The 18,083-nt window shown below is 44.3% G+C and overlaps 2 protein-coding genes across 3 annotated transcripts; one reads left to right on the forward strand and one right to left on the reverse strand.

Annotated features, from left to right (window-relative positions):
- The first annotated feature begins 1,537 nt into the window (after positions 1–1,537).
- Positions 1,538–11,651, forward strand: cib3 (calcium and integrin binding family member 3). 2 transcript variants are annotated; one of them, XM_056293662.1, is made up of 6 exons: positions 1,538–1,588; positions 2,181–2,215; positions 2,564–2,675; positions 4,000–4,147; positions 10,749–10,944; positions 11,630–11,651. In XM_056293662.1, the coding sequence occupies exons 1-6, from the start codon at positions 1,538–1,540 to the stop codon at positions 11,649–11,651; spliced, it is 564 nt and encodes a 187-aa protein (XP_056149637.1). The 2 variants fall into 2 exon arrangements, with proteins under 2 accessions (XP_056149637.1, XP_056149638.1); XM_056293663.1 differs by lacking the exons at positions 2,181–2,215; positions 2,564–2,675.
- Positions 11,652–12,046: 395 nt separating this feature from the next.
- LOC130123431 (ras-related protein Rab-8A-like) lies at positions 12,047–17,880 on the reverse strand. The gene is made up of 8 exons (XM_056292591.1): positions 17,740–17,880; positions 17,138–17,198; positions 16,939–16,999; positions 16,737–16,814; positions 16,229–16,318; positions 15,251–15,316; positions 15,100–15,150; positions 12,047–14,858 (listed from the first exon to the last, which is right to left on the reverse strand). The coding sequence occupies exons 1-8, from the start codon at positions 17,861–17,863 to the stop codon at positions 14,769–14,771; spliced, it is 621 nt and encodes a 206-aa protein (XP_056148566.1). The 5' UTR covers positions 17,864–17,880; the 3' UTR covers positions 12,047–14,768.
- Between the last annotated feature and the right edge of the window lie 203 nt (positions 17,881–18,083).

Consider the following 18,083-nt stretch of genomic DNA (forward strand, 5'->3'; position numbering starts at 1 on the left):
CTCACTCAGTCTTCTATCTTCTATTGAGAAATGTCCGACCACTTCTACTACCCTCAGGTGCAGTGCGACGTTTGTCTCCGATGGGCACACCGTGACTGTCTGAACTCTGTCCCTGCAAACGAAAATGAAAATTACATCTGCTTGATATGCAAAAATTAGGTTACATTTTCTTGATGAAATGTGGGTTGTTATTATTATTTCTTTCGTGTTTCCTGTTTTACCTCCTGTAGAGCCAGGTCCAAACTATGGACCCGAGGCACTATAGGGCAGATGTCACTTGATTGACAGCACTCGTAATATGTGGGCTGTTCCGAGTAGGGTGATCTTCTGGACTGCACTGGTGTTGATGTTGCTTGGGATATGGTTGGTGAACTTTTCCATTTCCTTCTTCATGAGAGTCATAGAGCTCCGATGACCACTGGGGTTGTTTTGGTCCTCATACCCCAAATCATGTTGATTTCAATCTCCAGGTCTTGGTACTTGGTCAGCTCCTCTGTGGTGTTTTTTTTTTCCGGATGGTATTGCCATGTCGATGAGCATGCACCTCTTTTCCTTCCTGTCCTTAGAATTATTATCATTACTATTACTATTATTGTTGTTGTTGTTGTTACTGAAGACAGTACTACTTTAGCAAATGCATGTGGCATGTCCAACTAATTCATAATCCTATAAATGACATGAAGTCAAGTCAAACTTTAGCACATTTCATACACAGGGCAACACAATGTGCTTTACATAAAATGACAATACAATTGCAACTCAGTCATAAAAGTGCAAATGCAGAAAGGCCTTGCTAGTTTTAAAGGTCAAAGATAAGGGGGTCCTGATTCATTTTCTTCTTTCTTCTATAAAAACCGAGTAATGAGTAAGACCATGACAAACAGATGTTCTGCCCTCTTGTTCGCATTTGACAGACTTTATGAGCTGTATTCCTGGGAAAAGCCCAACATTTATCAGTTTGTGTTTGTGTGTGTGTCTGTGAGAGTGCAGCCAACACTGGTGAATTAAGTTAAAAGTCTCGTGTGAGAGTTTCAAATTAAACTTCCCACAGCTGGCTGACATGCAGGTGGTTTTCAGTGAGACGTTCTGCAGATATTCACATTGCATATACGTGACCTCATGACCAAGTCACAAAACAAACAATCAGGTTACCAGACAAAACAAAGGCTGTCTCCCCATCAAAAGGCCCATTTGCCCACGACCAAGCCCCTGGCTCTGAAGCGGCTGAAACCTGAGCGCTGAGCGAGGCGTTGGCCATAGAGTGGCACTCAGGGGGTTGATACCGCCTGGCATGATGCTGGACAGCAGCTCTTGCTCATTGTCAAAGGGGCCGCTATTCACATTGGGGAAAACGATGAAATGCTGCTATTATAATGGGGAACCAAAGGGCCCCGTGGCAGCCTGTCACCTGATCTCCTCGCTAGCCCCGGCCTCCTTTTGTCCCAGTATTTCATATCTGACATACCCACGGGGCCCGCAGAAGCACTTGACGGTGGGGCAGCGATGGAGATGATGCTCGGCCCATGCATGCTCAGACATGGGGAATAAACAGACCATCTTCACGGCACAGCAGCTGGATTCGTATCAGGTCGGTGTCACGCCACTTTTAACTGGCACTTTGCTGGCTCATCGTCTCGAATAGAGAGAACTTCCACGGCCCGCTGACTGAGAAAAGGTGCCCCACTCATTTCTGGTGGGCACTCCTCCTTCGCGGCACGACATCCCACGTTAGTGAAGGAGGGCGAGCACACAGCGGAGGTGTTGACAGGCTTGGACGCCTCTCTCGCAACTCCATCTGTCGGCTAAGAAAACAGAGCAGATCCAGGTGCCTGCGAGACGCTTCAAATCGCAGCGTCTCGGTCGAACCATACAGCCCGAGGGAGGCCAGGAGATTTGTTTTTCACAATCTCATCTGAAGAGCCCATTGAGAATTACTGTATGGCTTCAGAAGTTGCCCAATCAACATTTAACACAAAAAAAAGAAAAAGATTTTGAGTTCAAGAGATGATCGGAGTGAGGAAGGGCTGCGTTCATGTTTGGTTAATCTGTGAAAAACTGCATCGGCTTACTTATGAATTAGTTCAGCATCTTATCAGTGTAGGATCACTTGTATCTAATCACCTTTTTTCTTTTTTTGCAAAACTTTACTCACTGTTAACGTTATCTGGTTTTATTTCCAGGATTGCACATATTTTACAAGAAAAGAAATCCTCAGGTGAGTTCATCATCTTTGTTAAAGTACATGTTAAAATTTTGCAAAATCTTCTACACCGGAGGCCAAGGTAGGACGCCCATTTAAATCAAATGCTAGTCAAGTGGCTTGCCTTTAGAACTGCTGCAGAAAAACTTCCTCAAATTACACTTACTTTACCGTCGAGAGACTTTCAACTTCTACTCAAAAAGGGATTCACGGTGAAGGGGAACACGGCTGAAAATGAGCTGATAGTGTAACTTGGGTTACCACGATGAAAACAGCCTACTGCGAAATTGAAATTAGCTTAGAAACACTAATGCTCGTAATTTAACCCCAAAAAGTAAATTCTTTAAACCGTTCCCAACCTAGGCTGTTCTACCGTTATCGGGATTTGGCACCGCAGCTTGTTCCTCTTGACTACACCAACCAGCCAGATGTGAAGTTACCATATGAGCTGATTGGCAGCATGCCTGAGCTGAAGGTAGACCCACTGGCCCACACACATACACATGCATACGCACGCACACACACACACACACACACACACACACACACACACACACACACACACACACACACACACAATGCTCACACACCTGCTCGCCCTGTGTTGCCAATGCATAATTGATGGGCAATTAATCGACAGAAGTCTTTCAAAGGTTATATGTTACCTGACTCTTTCAAACTTGAAGAAAGCCGAGGGTACACTTGATGGGATCGGGTCAATTATGTACCTCTTTACACACGAGTCCTCACAATGACAGAAAGGTAAACACATATTAACACATATTAACTGGATGTCCGGATGAGAAAGGAGGGTGGGACCCTATTCTGTCATGTAACTGTTCATTTTCTAAAATTATCACTATATGTGATTCATCAGACCAGGACACCTTCTTCCATTGCTCCAAGTACCAGTTCTGATGCTCACGTGCCCATTGTAGGTGCTTTCGGCGGTGGACAGAGGTCATCATGGTTATTCTGACCAGTCTGCAGCTACGCAGCCCCATACACAATAAGCTGTGATCTACTGTGTGTTCTGACACCTGTCTATCATAGCCAGCAGTAACTTTTTCAGCAATTTGAGCTACAGTAGCTCTTCTGTGGGATAGGACCAGTTGGGCTAGGCTTAGCTCCCCATGCACATCAATGAGTCTTGGGTGCCCATGACCCTGTCGCCGGTTCACTGGTTGTCCTTCATTGGACCACTTTTGGTAGGTAATGACCACTGCATACTGGAAACACCCAACAAGACCTGTCGTTTTGGAGATGCTCTGACCCAGTCGTCTAGCCATCACAATTTGGCCCTTGTCAAAGTGGCTCTGATCCTTACATTTGCCCATTTTTCTTGCTTCCAACACATCAACTTCAAGACCTGACTGTTCATTTGCTGCCCAATATACCCACCCCATGACAGGTGCCATTGTAATGAGATAATTCATGTTATTTACTTACCTGTCAGTGATTTTAATGTTTGGCAGATCAGTGTGTGTGTGTGTGTATGTATATATATTTTTTTTCTTTGCCACTGTAAAGAATAAAAAGCTGTTTCTAACTTCTTGATATCCACACACACAATACTTCCATAATAATTAACACAATGCCCATAGTGAGCAGTCATCTCCAAGGTACTATTTACTGATGGGGGTCTAAAAGAGGAACTCAAGGCCTGGTGATGGAGTCAGCACAAACCTACTATGCTACATCCCGCCTGTGCCTCCAGCGATTAACAACTCACAGGTGTTAAGTGGGATCCAGGATTTGTCAGATGGTCACAAAAGTGTTGGTTTCCCCTTCCTGTCCAGGACAACCCCTTCCGTCAGAGGATTGCCGAGGTTTTCTCTGAAGATGGAGAAGGAAACATGACACTGGATGACTTCCTGGACATGTTCTCCGTCCTGAGTGAGATGGCACCGCGTGACCTGAAGGCCTACTATGCTTTTAAGATCTACGGTAAAACATCTTAATATCAATGGGACGGACACACACACACACACACACACACACACACACACACACACACACACACACACACACACACACACACACACACACACAAGATTTAGGATGGGATTTTCAACTAAATCTGCTGTTAATTATTTTCTATTTATGCCAATGACCAAATAACTAAGAATTAGAAACCGGTCTTATTGATCCCTCTTGTGTTGTTTTGGGAATAACTGGGGAACTTTGTAGTTGGACTAGACATGTTACTCTCGGCCCTTCCTGATGATGACACACCACTGATTGTCATGGGAGACATGAATATCCATACTGACAAAACCCAAGCAACTGACTTGTCTCTTGTGTCCTCTTTTGACCTCAAACAGGTCCCCACCCCACCCACACACAAAGCGGGCAATACTCTTGATCTCATTTTGACTCGGAACTGCTCCACAGCAAATCTGACTGTCACCCCCTACATCGGTCAGACCATTTCTTTATTCAATTCACTGCCTCCTTACTGGAATATCCTCATGTTCCTCCACAAATGGTCTCCGTCTGCCGAAACTTCCGGTCCCTTACACCGACCCAGCTTTTCAATGAGGTCTTGGCTTCCATGCCTCCTCATAATGAATTCTCTTCACTCCCTGTCAACGAGGCTACAGACACACTCTGTTCCTCACTAGCCTCCTCTCTTAACAATCTCTGCCCTCTAGCATCCAAACCTGCTCATAATGCCAACCCTAGTCCATGGCTCACTGAGGTCATCAGAGAGCAAAGGGCGGGGCTCAGAGCGGCAGAGAGAAAATGGCGTAAAACCAGAGTCACTGACCTCAGTGACTCTCGGTGTCTCCTAGCATCATTCCCCTCCAGCTTAAAAACAGCTAAGACCACTTACTATCAGAACAAGATCTGTGGCACCACTGATCCTCAAAAAATGTTTTCTGCTTTTAACTCATTCCTAAATCCGCCTCCTCCTCTGACCTCCACACTGCTCACTCCCAACATGTTCGCCTTGTACTTTACTGATAAGGTTTCTGCCATCAGTAACCAGTTCCCTGAGCCTGACCAACTCTGCCTGCTGCTGCCAGCCAACAGTGCCTCACTCACCTCATTCTCCCCCCTAACTGAGGAGAAAGTCTCCAGGCTTCTGCTGGACTCTCATCCCACTACCTGCCCGCTGGACCCAATACAATCCAACCTCCTACAGACCATTTCCCCCACACTTAACCCCGCAGTTACACACACCATCAACTCCTCGCTTACAACGGGTGTGTTCCCCACTGCATTTAAGCAAGCTTGGGTCACTCCACTGCTCAAAAAACCTACACTCAACCCAGCCCAGGTTGAAAACTACAGACTGGTTTCACTCCCCCCACCCTTTCTATCCAAAATACTTGAGCGCACGGTCTTTAACCAAGTTTCTGAATTCCTTTCTGAGAACAATCTGTACGATCCAAATCAGTCTGGCTTTAAGCAGGGTCGCTCTACTGAGACTGCACTCCTTGTTGTTAATAGAATCACTGCGTTTGGCTAGAGTTGCTGGTCAGTCCTCAGCTTTATTGCTGCTAGATCTGCCAGCTGTCTTTGACATGGTTAACCACCAAATCCTCCTCTCCACACTCACTGACCTTGGTATCTCAGAATCTGCCCTCCGCTGGTTCATGTGCTACCTCTCAGGGAGATCTTTTAGAGTATCTTGAAGGGGAGAATTTTCCAAACCACACGGCTTATCCACAGGGGTGCCTCACAGGTCAGTCCCCTTCTCTTATCAGTATGCATCACCTCACTTGGTGCAATCATCCACTCCCATGGTTTCTCATACCATTGCTATGCTGATGATGTCCAGCTCTTCCCATCATTCTCACCAGATGACCTCACAGTCTCGGCATGGATATCGTCATGCCTTGCTGATATCTCTGCATGGATGAAAGAACACCACCTTCAGCTTAACATATCTAAGACTGAGCTCCTTTTCATCCCAGCCAGTCCATGTTTACAACAACAGATCAATATCCAGCTCAGATCACCCCAACTCATGCCCACAGTCTGCCCGAAACCTGGGTGTCATGGCTGATGACCACCTAACCTTTAAGGTTCACATGGCCTCGATTGCTCAGTCTTGCCAATTTGCCTTGTACAACATCAAGAAAATTAGACCCTACCTGTCTGAGCATGCAGCACAACTTCTGGTACAGGCTCGTGTAATATCATGCATTGATTACTGCAGCTCCTTACTGGCAGGTCTCCCTGCATGCACTTTCAGACCTCTGCAAATGATCCAGAATGCGGTGGCGCATCTGGTCTTCAACCAACTCAAAACAGCACATGTCACGTCGCTGTTCATATCCCTCCACTGGCTCCCAGTAGCTGCCTGCATCAAATTCAAAACCTTGATGCTCGCTTACAAAACAGCAACTAAAACGGTTCCTGCCTACCTGTCTACACTCAGTCCCGCTCACTACGCTCTGCCAATGAAAGGTGCCTGGCACTTCTGCCACAACAGGGCCCTAAGTCACTAGCCAGACTCTTCTCTTCTGCAGTTCCCCGGTGGTGGAACAAGTTACCAAACTCCATTCAATCCACTGAGTCCTTCTCCATCTTTAAGAAGAAGCTAAAGACCCCCAGCCCTTTCACAAACAACTCCACACCTGATGGTATTAATAAAAATACAAAAATAAATAAATAACGCTTCTATGCACCCTATGGATTGCCTTTGTGCACTGCCTGTTGACACCTATGACCTATCAGACTCGAACCTAGTTTTATTACTCTTTCTTGTGTTGTCGTCTCCTGACTAGATCCTTGCTTGTGTTGCATTAACTCTCAGATGTACGTCACTTCGGATAAAAGCGTCTGCTAAATGAGATTGTAACATTGTAAACTGTAATGCTGTTATGGCTTGCATGCATATTTTTGTGGCTATATATGAAATGAAAAAAGCCACAAAAATTACAGCTGTTTTATGTTGTGCACCAAACTATTGACTTTGTAACTCAAGGTAACAGTTAATAACCAGACATGTTAATTATCCAATCAACATAACATATGTGAGCTTATATTTCTGTTTATTTTTTCTAATTTTCTACATTTATAAGAAAATCACATTTTTCATCACCTTATTCAGATAAAACCACTGGGTCTTTGTGTTTTTACTTTCCATGAGTCTATCTGTAGATGAAATGTAAGGTTAGTTTACTACTACTGATTTTACTGAATTTGTGGGCGGCACAGTGGCCTAGTGGTTAGCACTGTTGCCTCACAGCAAGAAGGTCCTGGGTTCGAACCCCAGGCTGTCCCAGGTCCTTTCTGTGTGGAGTTTGCATGTTCTCCCCGTGTCTGCATGGGTTTCCTCCAGATGCTCTGGTTTCCTCCCAACATCAGAAAGACATTCATGTGAGGGCGTCCAGGTAGTGTAGCGGTCTATTCCGTTGCCTACCAATACAGGGATCGTCAGTTCAAATCCCTGTGATACCTCTGGCTTGGTCAGGCGTCCCTACAGACACAACTGGCCGTGTCTGCGGGTGGGAAGCCAGATATGGGTAGGTGTCCTGGTCGCTGCACTAGCGCCTCCTCTGGTTGGCCAGGGCGCCTGTTTGGGGGCGGGGAGCTGGGGGGGGGGAATAGTATGATCCTCCCACGTGCTATGTCCCCCTGGCAAAACTCCTCACTGTCAGGTGAAAAGAAGTGCTGGCGACTCCACATGTATTGGAGAAGGCATGTGGTAGTCTGTAGCCCTCCCCGGCTCAGCAAAGGGGGCGGAGCAGCGACCGGGATAGCTCGGAAGAGTGGGGTAATCTGCCGGATACAACCAGGGAGGTAAAAATGGGGAAACAAATCCAAAAAAAACAAAAAACATGCATCCATCCATCCATTATTCAAACCGCTTATCCTGTTAAGGGTGTTAGGGTTAATACTCCTGTCTGTGCCCCTGAGCAAGGCAATGGAAAGAAGAACTGGAGTTGGTTCCCGGCCGCTGCAGCTGCTCACTGCTCCTATACAATAGGATGGGTTAAATGCAAAGAACACATTTCGCTGTAACCTGTGCCACGACAACAATAAAGTGGCTTTTTTAATATGACAAGTATATATCAGTACATATCATATCAGGGCAGCATGGTGACACAGTGGTTAGCGCGGTTGCCTCACAGCAAGAAGGTCCTTTCGAGCCCCGGGGTAGTCCAACCTTGGTGGGTCGTCCCGGGTCGTCCTCTGTGTGGAGTCTGCATGTTCTCCCCGTGTCTGCGTGGGTTTCCTCTGGGGGTTCTGGTTTCCTCCTACAGTCCAAAGACATGTGTGTGTGTGTGTGTGTGTGTGTGGGCCCTGTGTGATGGCCTGGCGGCCTGTCCAGGGTGTCTCCCCGCCTGCCGCTCAATGACTGCTGGGATAGGCTTCAGCATCCCCACGACCCTGAGAGCAGGATAAGCAGTTCAGATAATGGATGGATGGATGGAAATACATATCAGACGGGGTAACTGAATGCTACCAGATGAAACAAAGTAAATGACCCTCCTCCGCCTTGATTTGTTGATGTTATTCACATCGCCGAATAAGAGAGAACAGGATTCAACAGAATTAAACAAAGCGTCATTAGCCGACTGGTCGTTTGACTGTTTGCATGTCCACTATGTGCATTGTGCAGTATTTCCATGAGGTTGCACGTTACCCATGGTTCACTCATCGGCCTAAACACAGCTTGCTTTAAAGTGACAGTGCATTTGCCATTATGAACTACATTGCCGTCAATCATTGTATTCCGGGGGTCAGCCCATGTAATGGCAGACCAGGGGAGCGTGGTGAGAGCTTATAGAGCTTTAAGCATGGAGGAAAGTTATTAATGATTCACCTGCCCATTATGGATGGGAACAGCTTGTGAAAGCCCAGTTTGTGTTCAGCGCCAGTATTCCCCTAATTAAGTAACAGATGACAGATGAAGATATAGCATAGGCACAAATAAGGTCATGGGTCAAGGAAAGTTTTCATCCATTATGCAGACCCATGTAAGAGACACGCCATAAAGAAAAAGTAAGGAAGTTGTCACTCAGTGAAGCTTCGTTGCACTGTGCTAAGGATATGCCCAGACCCGCATGATGTGACTTGTCTACAGAGGGATTAAAGATTGTTTAATGAATGCTCCACAGACACTTTACCATATCACCATGTGACGCAAGTAGGTATCTCAAGGACATTCAATTAACCCTACACACACACACACGATGTCACCCTATAATACTTGTGGGGACCCCCCTCATTGACTACATTCATTCCCTTGCCCTTAACCCCAACCTTAACCATCATAACTACATGCCTAACCTTAACCTTAACCCTGACCTTCACCCTAATCCTAATTTTAACTCTAAAACTAAATCCTAACCCTAAAATAGACCCTTATCCTCATTGCGACCCATGAAATGTCCCCACAAAGTAGATGGTTTCAGTTTTTCTATCCTAATGGAGTCATTTGGTTCCCATTAGGATAGAACAACCTGCCCCCCCCCACCCACACACACACTTGCTATATATTACAATTTTCAGTTATACATTTTCCGCTTCCGGTGTGGGAAAACGTACGTTTGCGGCGACCTCACCTAGTATCGTCCACGCAGTGTCTTTGTCCACGTCTGCGTCTAAGTTTGTTTTCGTTTGATGGCTGGGAAAGCTTGGTCTGCTGCGTCCTGTGGGCCACGGCCCTGCCTGGAGCTGCGCCCGAGGAGTAAACACCGAGAGCGGTCTCGAAGGCCGCGGAAGCGGGACAGGCTAAGTTAACTGCTAGCCCACGCAGACCGGCAGTTCCGATAACACCGAGGGCGGTCCGGCGGTGGCCCCGCTTAGCGTTGACTGTGTTGTTGGTGTCGTCGTGTGGAGTGTGGGGAGGTGTGTCAAAGGTGTCTGGCTGGGAGAACAGGCACTGCATCGGCTGGGGGAGCCTGGTCTGCTGCTCCCGGTGGGCCCAGGGACCACGGCCCTGCCTGGAGCTGTGCGGTCTGACAGGACGCGGAAGCGGGGCAGGCTAAACTAACTGCTAGCCCATGCAGACTGGCAGTCATCCTGGCGCCCCCCCCCCCATATGTCGGATTAGTACGGAGCCGTAGAGACATGGTGAGAAAGAAAAAAAAGTATTGAGTTCCCTCGCAATACCTTTTTCACCACTGAAGAAGAAGAAGAAGCTAACTTCCGGCTGGTTTCTGCGTTCATCAGCAGAAGAAGAAGCTAACTTCCGGCTGGTTCCTACGTTCATCGTCGTCATTCATCATCGTCAGATCGTACAGCGTTAGGTAGGCGGTGTTCATTTTGGCGATATATTTATTTTCATACTTTACATCATATATATCATACTTCTGCGTTCCCTCCTAATACTTTCGGGTACCGTCGCCAGTGTTTTCCGAGTCTAAACAGTAGTAATGTGTTTTTGTAGGGTTTTTTTTCTGTTTTTTTTTTTTTTTTAGTTTGGCTGTATGTGTTCCTGTGGTTTGGATTTGTTTTTGTCTTTGCGTTGCACTGTTTCATTTCACGTGCGCAGGTGCATGGAAAGAAATGACAAATACATGTTCCTGATTCCTGAAATGGTTTTTATCAACAACCCACTTACCACCTTCTCACTCTCTGCAAGACTTCAACAACGACGACTTCATCTGCAAGTCGGACTTGGAGAAGACGCTGAACAAACTGACACGAAATGAGCTGACGGAGGACGAAGTGAGGATGGTCTGTGAGAAGGTCATAGACGAGGCCGACCTGGACAATGACGGACGCCTGTCTCTGGAGGACTTCCAGCACATGATTGTCCGGGCTCCAGACTTCCTAAGGTGCGTTTCACACGCGGTCAAAACGTCAAGAGCCATGTTTTCATTCTAACCAAACACCATCAACCAATTCAGATTCCCACATTACCCCCTCCTCACCCCCCCCACCCCTCTGATTGAAGATGAATGAAACCTTGCATATTCGTGCCACTCGGTGGCAGCTGACCGGGACGCCACTGCTTATATGGGACTGTCTTTATGCAGTCTCTCCACCTTTATATTTGGTAAAGAATATTCAGCTGGCTTTTTTTTTTTGAGTAGGATTTATATCGTGAAAGTTTATCCTACATTAGATTGAATTTTGAATGGAGATTCTCCATACAAAAGTCAATTCAGTCCAGGACTAGGCTTAATCTGTGACCAAGAACACAGCCCATAGTATCCTAATGCTATAATTGGAAGAGTTATTGGGTCTGGTTAAATAAAACAAATCAAGGTTACCACTGAATATAATTATTTTATTTAAAATTAAATACATATTTACATGGTTGTCTACCTGATTGTGATTACCAACTCCAATCCATGGTATAAACTTTCCCCATTGGGCATTAATAAAGTGCAGCTAATCCAGTCCAAAAATGAAATTACCTTATCGTTCAAATTGTATCATGTAACCAAACAGTACTCAGAGACCAGGTGAGGAAATCAATGCAGGCCTATCTCCCTCTATCCCCCTTTCTGTCCACAGCACTTTCCACATCCGCATATGAGTCCGTGTTGTGTGTCGGTGATCTGTATGGACCTCAAGGATGTACCCATGCCACTGAAGATCCAGTCCAGTGTGAGGATCAATTGTCAAGTGAAACTCAACCACGACATCTTTTGCACGTCTGATCTCACAGAAACATCTACTTTTAATTTCGATCTCACCCTTTTTTAATCAAACTGAGACCAAACATGATTCATGTTCATACTTTCAGTATTTAAGGCCATTATCCAGATAAGCTAGATATTGACTGTACACAATCTATGTTTTTGGGCTGACCAATAAAGGACCAGTAAAAGCATATGTATGCAGTGTTCATGCTCCATGTGATGTCATGGCATCCTGTTTGGGGGCATTAAACTGAAATGAAGAATCAGTTTTTTTAAGAATCTTATTTTATTAAATCAAAAGTACACATCTACAAATTGTAGATCCACACAATCCTCTCATGTTTTAGAAAGTACAATACAATTATATATATTTTTAAGTGGTATTTACAATTGTTTTGTTTCTCAAAATTCCTCTCCCGTTGTACTTCACTATCAAATGGAATGAAAACGTGATTGTAAAAAAAAAATAAAATAAAATAAAGGAATGTCAGTGACACAATTTTAATGACAGGTGTCCTTAAAAAAAGAAAAAGAAAAGGATATCTGATGAAAAAACAAGGGAGTGTTATGGCCGCAATTGCTACAACTAAAGAATTCACACCAATGTCTGTTTCCTATATTTCTGTATGATGTAAAGCCAATCAGAAAAGAAGACACCCAAGTCTCCACATTTCACTGCTCCTCTTCTTACAAATCATCTCCATCATACAAGACCTAACTTGCACTGATGTATCAATACACATTTTCCTACCAACAGTGCATGCCCTGTTTTTGGCTCAGTGAACAAGACAACTGACAAAACACACATTCAACCTTGGACCCAAACATGTCAAAAACTAACATGACACAAAACAGAGGTCCACATTTCACACTGCATAGCTCAATTGTGAAAAAGAATTGAGTATTAACCATTAAGACAAATGGCTTTCGTGTGATAATTACGAGGTTCCCAAATGATATTACAAGGTGCAGGCTAGCAAAACAGAGGATCCCCTCTGGATATTGTGCATGTATGTAGTTGCCCGACTTTTACACAAACGACAATCTTTGAAAGGAAATAAAAGTAAGCACATCATCAAATGGATTCAAAATCAGCATTTTTACACCAGCAAAGAGTAAATATCTGCATCACAGAGGTCAAATCTGTCACAGCTTATTCCAAAAATACTGTTTAAAAATTGATTTTGTCTTGTGACATACAACGTAAACTATGCCATTGGTGCCACCTAGCGGTCAATGAGGAGAATGACCAATCTGAGGCATGCGTCAACATGATATGCAAAACCAGGTAAGAAAATTGAGAACTTTGAGCCTGGCTTGACTTCAAAAGCAAAGTAAATTTCACATTTTAAATAGACTATAATTTGGCAGGGCAGTGACGGAGAGAAAAGCTTAAGTTATTTCAAGTTCTTGTTTTTAATGACTAATCTTAATAAATGAGGGGCATCCTTCTCAGTGAACTAATAACAGGACAGTTGAACATAGGAAAAGAGCTGAAGTAAAGCTTACAGACTATTTAGGTATGCCCAGTATAGCATCTACCAATACCATGATCTTATAGATCAACAATGTTGTATCAAACAAAGTAGAATGCTTGTGTTGCGAATCTATCACTTGGCACAGACTACACACAAAACAAGTTATTGGTTAAAGTGCAAGGAAAATCGCATGGATAGGAAGGGAGGCTTGTTCACCTGGTGACATGTCAGTGAAACACTTTCAGTCGAAACCTCGGAGTGAATCACACATTTTTAATCACTGTTTTTGCAACCAGAGACGTCATTTAGCTTTGAGCATGAATCAGAGAGACTGTGAATGAGTACAAATAGTTATACTGTGCCTTCACCTGTGCCATACAGGGCAACATTTTACGATGACATCATTGCAGTGTTTTAAATTGAGCCAGAACGTCAGCGTAAATACAATTACAAGGGTGTAACTCAAAGTACAATGATTATGAACATTACAATCACACTGTGTACATACACCCTTGTAATTATGTTCTGTATTATGGACTTAAGTTTTGTGATTTACAGGTAACTTTTCCATAGCTAATTGGAATAACATCCATCGTAAAACGTCACAGAACATGACAACAGAGCATGCAGTGAAATGTCTTGGATAGAAAAAAAAGTTGAGCTGGAGTGTAGATGGCGATTTTGAGCAGCCTGTCTGCCTTTAAGGACTTGTATGGTATTGCTATAAGGCTTGAACCTTAGAGACAAACAGACTGTGGGTAAATATCTTGAACATAAAGTTCAGGGGTAATTTTCATGGTAAGATGGAACAAGTACTTTTTTCCCAGTAGTTACAATGAATGACTCAAACGCCTACACACAAAAGAGTAGAGAACTCAACTAGAAAAAAAACAGGGCCAAAATCCTGTTATTTGATCCTTGAATGCATCATACTTGCAAGAATTTGTAACAGTTCTTTACTAAAATGAAAAGCATGATCATAAGAAAGTCATGCTTTTGCAGATATTGCAACTCTGTTTCACTGAAAATCAAGCCAGTCGGTCTCTGGTTGACAATCACATCATGAAGGGGAGAATAACTAATAAAATAGATCTAAATATCACATTTGTATTCCAATCCCAAACCCTTAAGATCAATTACATGATTTAACAAACTAAATGGGGCATCATCCTTGAACAGCTGTGCAACCAGGTACGTGAACAAAAATGGTGGTGTAGAGACACTAAAATCCAAAGGAAGGGTCCTTTGTTTCTGTGATATGGAAAACCCTTCCGGTGGTTTTCTCCAGCTGTTAAGTAACGACCCATGGAGACACTGGATTGCTGTAAGCGTGAAGAGATCCACCGCCAGAAGCCTTCAGAAGACACTGGGAAGAGATCTCCACCAGCTGAGTGTACTGGTTTGTGTGGATTCGGAGGGAGGGGCAGGCCGAGGGTCGAGCGAGAGCGGAATGGGTAGAGCAGAAGTGCTTAGGAGCGAGCACAGTCCAGTTGTGTCCAGCCAGCTGGTAGCCAACATCTAAGGCCTCGGTCCTCAGAGTAAGGTACAGCGGAAGAAGCTGGTCTTTTTCTGAGGCTCTGAGATCTTAACTCCATGACTACTCCCCTGTGGTGTGTTGCCCTCCTGAGGTAAGTAGGCAAATAAGGGGACAGGTCACTGTTCTGCCATTAAGAACTCTTAGCTCAATTTGTTTAACTGTGTTTATCTGCATTAGCTGGTTGGCTTTACGTACATTTTCCTTTTACAGACTATATCTTGGAAGTGACAAGCCATGAACATTAAGTTCAGAGCAACACATCAGATAAAATATGTCGAATATTTCAATTAGCAGACAACTAATTTAAATTCAAAGCAAAATTCTCACCAATTTTGTGTCCATTTTAGATTTGATGTCTCTTGCAAGTGTCAAAAATGCCTGCAGACAAAAACAAAGCACACACACACATGCATGCATATATTGAAAAGTCTGTGGCATCACTTAGTCATTTCAGGTTTTACCAAGAATGGTTACTCACATTTTCCACATTGATGTTGGCCTTTGCACTTGTCTCCATAAACTTGATTCCATACTCTAGTGCCAGCTAAGAGCAAATAGGAAGGAGTTAGAAACATTTAATTCGTGCATATTTGGTTGTTTGATAATGGTTTACATGTCAGGCCTTACTAATCTAAAATGGAAGCAATATAATTTTGTCCTTTCTTTTGTAAGAGCAGCACACAAGATTTTCTACAAAAATAATATTGACATTTAACAAAACAAATTTTCACAACTGCTGTTAAACATAGGGATATTTAAGGGGAAAAAGTAAAATTTCAGCAAAATTCAAGAAAGTGTTTCAGAGTCCCCCCCCCCCTTTTCACCTCAATTGTACTTGGCCAATTACCCCATGTTTCCGAGCCATCGCTGCTCCACCCCCTCTGCCAATCCAGGGAGGGCTGCAGACTACCACATGCCTCCGATACATGTGGAGTCACCAGCCACTTCTTTTCACCTGACTGAGGAGTTTCGCCAGGGGAACGTAGCGCGTGGGAGGATCACGCTATTCCCCCCCAGTTCCCCCTCCCCCCCCAAACAGGCGCCCCAACCAACCAGAGGAGGCACTGGTGCAGCGACCAGGACATATACCCACATCTGGCTTCCCACCCGCAAACACGGCCAATTGTGTCTGTAGGGATTCCCGACCAAGCGGGAGCTATCACAGGAATTAGAACCGGCGATCCCCGTGTTGATAGGCAACAGAATAGACCGCTACACTACCCGGACGGCCCAGTGTTTCAGAATTCTTAAGATGAATTTACCAAAAAAGTAATCAATTGAGTGGAACAACACTAAGAACACCAATCTTAAATCCTTATCAGAAGAAATACTGAATATTGGTAGCATTTACCCTCAAAGAGATGGTTTTGGTTTTTGTTCCAGACTTTTGCTACCTTTCAAGGTTCATTATCTGGGCTAACAGTTTCAACACTACAAATCTAGGCCGAAACCTCACCTTTTCCCCCCTATCTTTGGACACCTGCCGTTTGTCATTGATGTCACACTTGTTGCCAAGAACCATCTTCTCAACATCAGATGACGCATGCTGGATTGAGAAATAAGAAAGTTATGCATAGGCTGCGTACTGGCAGTCTCAAGATATATGACGTTATTGACCGTTTACAAAATAATATGACACTGCAATCCACAAATCAGTGCTCAGAAATGGTCTCTGTTGTGCTTCCTTCGACATCTGAAATGACTCCAACACCCTACTTATGGCAACGGAGTGCAGTTTTGATGCAACACAACAGGTCATGATACATAATAGAAGACATGGCAACACAAAAAAAAGAAATCAGTCAAACGGTGATGTTAAGGAAATATTATGACGTGTGTTTCACATGGTGATGCAACTTAAGTTATAATACCCGTGTTACTGGGCATAGGAAAAGTAAGTAACGGAGGAGAGACTTGGAGAAATTTTGTAAACGGTCAGGGTTTTTTTTTTGGCTAGCACTCACCTCCTCTATATTCCTTATCCAGTTCTTGATATTTTCAAACGACTTTTCATTGGTGATGTCGTAGACCAGCATGATGCCCTGTAAAGAACAGTGAAACAAATTTCTCGAGCAAACCTACAATCTATGAGGTTGTTAAGCAGTGAGCATCTTCAAAAGTACAGCCATGTCAGGTTGATTTTAATCGTAAAGCCTGTGCACCTACCATTGCTCCTCTGTAATAGGCTGTTGTGATTGTTCGGAAGCGCTCCTGTCCAGCAGTGTCCCTGAGAGAAGGACAAACGGGATATTTGGTAGCAACCTTATGCACAAATAGTTAAAATGAACCGTTTGGCGTTGTTTGTACAACAGTGGGCAAATGCTGACATATCATAAAGTCTTGCCAGTTAATGTTGGAAACTTACCATATTTGTAACTTGATCTTCTTGCCATCTAGCTCTATCGTCCTAATCTTGAAATCAATGCCTGGAGGGGATAACGGAGGACCACAACATCTTTACTAATCTAACTAAATAGTTTTCAACCACTGGCTGACAGTCGGTATTAAATTGTTCTTCATTAAGTTGTCAAGGAAGTTCGGGAGTCTAATACGTACAAAAGAAATGTGACTTATTTGTAATGGCCATCATTACCCAACTGTGATTATCACGAATATGTTGACTTTGCAATCCCTCGCCAGAGTGTAGACCGGCCATCGAATGGCTAACGTCACTAAGGCAGCCGGCGTCTGCTCCTAACCTACATGTAGCAGTTGGCTAATGACGGTTTAGTTGTCTAATCACGCAGCTAGTCCGCGATACCAAAGTCTTAACACTGTGCTGTTAATAACGCCAGTTAAATTACTACTATCCTGCTGATTAACAATCGCTACACTGCCGACCTGAAAATAAACCATTGCTAGCTTGTAGCCTAGCGCCGCTCGCCTCCCAGTAAATAGTCGGGTCCGCCGGGCTGTGGCAAACCAGTCGTTTCTGTCAATACGGAAACGCTTTGAGGAAAGACGTACCTATAGTTGAAATAAACGTCGAGTTAAAGGCGTCTTCTGAAAACCTGAACAGGACACAGGTCTTCCCGACGCCAGAATCCCCTATTAACAGTAATTTAAACAAATAGTCGTATGTCTTCGCCATACTTGATGTTGCGGAAATCCCGCCCGGCGAAGCGGTGAGCAAAAACTGTCAGTTTCAGAAACGACTCCCCCTGCCGTGCTGGTTGTGTATTACACAACTCTGCGACTCGCAGGCCGGTCGACATGTGGCCTGTATGCATGCGGTTTTATTCCGCCCGCTGTTTGAAATCATTTGACTTAAATAGGAAACCTTATGCCAGAGGCCATCTGACTGCAAAACG

This window comes from Lampris incognitus, chromosome 14 (genome assembly GCF_029633865.1).
Source record: "Lampris incognitus isolate fLamInc1 chromosome 14, fLamInc1.hap2, whole genome shotgun sequence".
Classification (NCBI taxonomy): Eukaryota; Metazoa; Chordata; class Actinopteri; order Lampriformes; family Lampridae; genus Lampris; species Lampris incognitus.

Excerpts from the sequence above, each read along its gene's own strand:
- cib3 (XM_056293662.1), top strand. The coding sequence starts at position 1,538 with ATGGGGAATAAACAGACCATCTTCACGGCACAGCAGCTGGATTCGTAT. Across the intron at positions 1,589-2,180 it reads AGCAGCTGGATTCGTATCAG|GATTGCACATATTTTACAAG; the intron begins GTCGGTGTCACG and ends TTTTATTTCCAG. Across the intron at positions 2,216-2,563 it reads ACAAGAAAAGAAATCCTCAG|GCTGTTCTACCGTTATCGGG; the intron begins GTGAGTTCATCA and ends TTCCCAACCTAG.
- LOC130123431 (XM_056292591.1), bottom strand. The coding sequence starts at position 17,863 with ATGGCGAAGACATACGACTATTTGTTTAAATTACTGTTAATAGGGGAT. Across the intron at positions 17,000-17,137 it reads AAGATCAAGTTACAAATATG|GGACACTGCTGGACAGGAGC; the intron begins GTAAGTTTCCAA and ends TCCTTCTCTCAG. Across the intron at positions 16,319-16,736 it reads GGATAAGGAATATAGAGGAG|CATGCGTCATCTGATGTTGA; the intron begins GTGAGTGCTAGC and ends TTCTCAATCCAG.